Source organism: Fomitiporia mediterranea, assembly GCF_000271605.1.
Source record: "Fomitiporia mediterranea MF3/22 unplaced genomic scaffold FOMMEscaffold_98, whole genome shotgun sequence".
Taxonomy (NCBI): domain Eukaryota; kingdom Fungi; phylum Basidiomycota; class Agaricomycetes; order Hymenochaetales; family Hymenochaetaceae; genus Fomitiporia; species Fomitiporia mediterranea.
In genome coordinates, this window is record NW_006760483.1 from 1 (window position 1) to 4,550 (window position 4,550).

Here is a 4,550-nt window from a genome sequence, read left to right on the forward strand (position 1 = left end):
CGCTTTACGTTGAAGGACGGTGTAGTCAGCTGGGTGGCATCGACACAGGATCTGAGACTCAGCACAGGCATTGCAATAATGGATTGGAGAGGAAAGCACAGAGCCAGAGTGTGCTGGAGGACACTTGTGAGTGAGTCGACTGAACTGGAGAGTGGAGAGAACAAAAGCGACGACATAGTGGCAGGGCAGAGAGATACGGGAGATGGGGGTCAGAGGCAAGGAGTGAAATGCAACGTGCGTCATAAATGTTTTAAGTACAAAATTTCATGTGATACTCGAGCATTACATAAGTTGAGTCGTATTTACTGATAGTTCCTTTATGAAAAATAATCATTATAATGATAATTAAGATATTTATTAAGCTTGTAATCTTACAAAAAGAACTCCTACTTATTATAAACATTTATAAAACTTTCATACAGATTATAAGTATAGAAAATGTCTTATTATTATATTATATAATAGATATAAGTCTTTCTCTTCAAATATAATACTATTATAATACTTTTACTCTTTATATATAAGTATTAAAAGGTATGTACTCTTCATATAAGACTATTAAAATATATTTACCATATTATATTAATGAATAATACTGATAGAGCCTTTATAAGAACATATAAGACTGATTTTTACCTTATAATAGAGTTAAATACAGATAATTACTATATATTCTATATATTAAACATATTGCACTTTATAATAACTATAAGATCATATATAGATTTTGACTTTTTCCTGACGCATTCCATGATTATTCTCTGCGTGCGATTAAGACAAGGCATACGATTACGGAGGTAGAGAAGTTTCATGCGGCGAGTGGTGCGATTCTTGGGATTGGAGAGCCTGCTGCGAGTGTGCAGAGTCCTGTACTTGAGTTGACGCTTGTTATCGATTCGTGTATTCTTGAGCATCATCTCAAGCAGCATGCGACTTTGGCATCATCATCACCGACTTCGACTTCGACTTCGACTTTGCGCTTCCCGTTGGTCTCGCCGACACCCTCGGAGCCAAAAATCTTGCTCCTTAGTTGGATATACTATTGCATCCCCGATCTCTTCAACAAGCAAAATATAAACAAGATGTGTATTTCAATAAACAAATTAGCATTTACAATGGGAATGTCATACTTAAGAATACTGTGCAAAACAAGTGTGTACTTATCAGTTTACAAAAGATAGTAAGAAATGAAAGAATTCTACAACGGACAAGACAAAGAGAGAGAACAAGTCCTTTAATTGGTGTAAGATTCAACCATGAACTTTACGAAGATTTAAATTCCGGTCGGATTCTGTGGCGGCCACTAGTACTGTTTCAACTACTGGACCTGGCATTGCCTCGGTCAATGTATTCGTGACTGCTGCATCATTTTCCAGGTAAGTGATAGTCTCGATTGTTGGATCGAAGCATTCTTGCCAGCGTTCTCCAAGTGCAGCACCCTTGAAATCCAATTTCATCGAAACGTTGCAATTGAGAATACCTGTAGTCTGGGGCAGTCAGAGTGTACGTTGAATATCTTGTGGAACCCGTAAAAGACGCTTGCCTTTCGTTCCTAATATCCAACCAAGCCTGTCCAAGGACCAATCTGCAAAGTACTTGCCATCACCTTTGGAAATAAATGTAGTGCTATTAGTCTTGTTGGATTCTACAAGTATTAGGGATAAGACAGTACCTGCATTATTTGCAGCCATGGCAAAGGAACTGTCTTGATCTGACACATCCCAGGTGCAAATTGTTCTGTCTGCAGAGCAGGAAACGACATGGAATCCGTCCGGAGAGAAAGCAACGCACGTAACGCTGGCAGAATGGCCTTTGTAGAATTGAGGAATGATTGTCCCATCATTTACCTTCCAAATCACGACTTCACCAGAGGCTGTGCCTGACACAATAAGCTGTTTGTCAGGTGAGAAGCTAATGGAGCAAATACGGCTCCCCCAACTGCTGCTTCCTGTCAAAGGACTGCTGCTTTCCACGTCCCACACTATGATGCTGTCGCTCCTACTCGTTGAAGCAATCTGTTTCCCATCAAGAGAAAGGGCCAGAGGTGAAATAAGGGAAGTCCCAGCTTTGTCAATCTCAAAGGGACCAGAAACAATTTCTCCAGTCTCAACATTTTGAAGGATGATGGCACTGTCCGTTGATACCAATGCAATGAGCCTGCCATCTGCTAAGAATCTGACGGTGCTGATCCAATGCTTGTGCTCTGCTCTAAACTGGTAAATAATTTCGCCAGTTACAGCATTCCAGATAATGATGGTCTTGTCAGCAGAACAAGATGCTGCACGTGTACCATCCGGCAAGAAGTTGACAGAAGTGACAGCGTCCCCGTGTTCTGTCAATGGTCCTACGTCAATTTTCTTGTTTTCCACGTCCCAAATTATGACAGTCCCATCGTCAGATCCAGACACAATACGTCTCCTGTCAGGCAAAAATGCAACCGAGTTGACACCATCCTTATGCCTGATGAAGGGTGTACACACTGGTTTGCATGTGGTTGTATCCCAAAGACTGATTGCACTGTCTTTGGACCCAGAGGCAATACGAGAGCTGTCTACCAAATAAACAACAGAACAGATCTCATCTGTGTGACAGACAGAGGGGCCTTGATCGACCTTGCTGATTGACGTGTCCCAAAGTCAAACTGTCTTATTGTAGGAGCCGGAGACAGCGTAACTCCCATCAGGTGCGAAAGCAATAGAACAAACTAAATCCATGTGACCAGCAAAAGGACCACAAATGATTTCCCTACTCTGTGTGTTATGGACCACAACTGTACCTTCCTCTGATCCTGATACAATATGTGTGCCATCAGGCAAAAATGCAACAGATATAGTGTGCCTTGTATGCTTAAACGGTCCAAATATAACCTCCCCACTCTTTATATCCCAAACCTGTAGATAGGAATCGAAATTCCCAGAAACAATGTGCATGCCATCCAGAGAGATAGCAAAACACGAGTCTTCGTGTCTGTATCCTACAAATGGCTTGCTGATTACTGTCGTTTTCATAAATATTGTCACACGCGCGATTCGTGATTTTCGTCACACTAAGTACACTCAAATGCAAAATCTATCATAACTCAACTAATACTTAACCAAATTACATGATCTAAGTTGTAAAAATTATACTTTTAAAGTGTCTTTCATATTCCAGAAAAAATAAAGTAAAATGAGCAAAAATTGAGTAAGATACAACACAATATGTGAGTTTTCCCTATATTTCATGTATATGAGTTTTCCTAGCCCTAAAACTGATTGTACAATACTATAAACTAGTCTAAATGAAGAATATAACTTTATTGTTAATTTACATATTGAATTCTAACTAGGATACAGAATATACATATAAGTATAATACATATTTAAGTTTGCTAAAATTGAGCATTTTCCCCCAACCTCTCTACATTCAGGGAAGGTTCTTCTGAGTATTATGTATGTTTGTAAATTCATTCCAAATAAATTAGACTAGTTTCAAACAGTTTTAATAGACTTAGTATGGATTTCTAGTCTAAATGAAGTAGAAAGTCATTATTCTATATACTACTTTAATAGTACTTCTCTGACTTATATAACTTTACTATAACTTATAAAAGTACTTATATTTAATATATTTTGTTTATACAGCTATGTAGAAAAAGTGTTTGTCTTTCCTGATTAAGAAAATGTATTAGTAAGTGATTTGCATTAACTTATTAGGCAGTTTGAGACACAAGATGAAGGTTTGACATGTCTCAAACTGCCTAATAAATTAATGCAAATCACTTACTAATGTATCTGCCTAATCAGGAAAGACAAACACTTTTTCAACATAGCTGTAATAAATTTACAAACATAAGTAATACTCAGAAGAACCTTCCCTGAATGTAGAGAGGTTGGGGGAAAATGCTCAATTTTAGCAAACTTAAATATGTATTATACTTATATGTATATTCTGTATCCTAGTTAGAATTCAATATGTAAATTAACAATAAAGTTATATTCTTCATTTAGACTAGTTTATAGTATTGTACAATCAGTTTTAGGGCTAGGAAAACTCATATACATGAAATATAGGGAAAACTCACATATTGTGTTGTATCTTACTCAATTTTTGCTCATTTTACTTTATTTTTTCTGGAATATGAAAGACACTTTAAAAGTATAATTTTTACAACTTAGATCATGTAATTTGGTTAAGTATTAGTTGAGTTATGATAGATTTTGCATTTGAGTGTACTTAGTGTGACGAAAATCACGAATCGCGTGTGTGACAATATTTATGAAAACGACAGTAACTGTCCTGTACTGGTATCCCATACTTGGATTGTCCCATCTGTAGAGCCCAAAATGATTTGCTCTCCATTAGGAGAGAAGATAATGGAAAGGAAGTCGCCTATATAGTCTCTAATAACCTCAACAGTCTGTCCACTTTTGACGTACCAGATTCTGATTTTTTCATTGTCCACACACACAGCAACAAGTGTTCCTGATGCTAAAAATGCAAGGGAATGTATTTGGTCAGAATGACTCTTATACAGCCCTGAATCCAACTCTCCAGACTCAGTGTCCCAG

At 37.5% G+C, this 4,550-nt stretch overlaps 1 protein-coding gene across 1 annotated transcript; it reads right to left on the reverse strand.

The window, feature by feature from the left end:
• Window positions 1-1,700: 1,700 nt before the first annotated feature.
• On the reverse strand, window positions 1,701-4,550 carry FOMMEDRAFT_50218 (WD40 repeat-like protein; the record flags this gene model as incomplete). Its single annotated transcript, XM_007272109.1, has 3 exons — window positions 1,701-2,551; window positions 2,675-2,988; window positions 4,266-4,550. Coding segments are annotated over 3 exons (1,450 nt in total), but the record flags the coding sequence as incomplete, so codon positions are not given.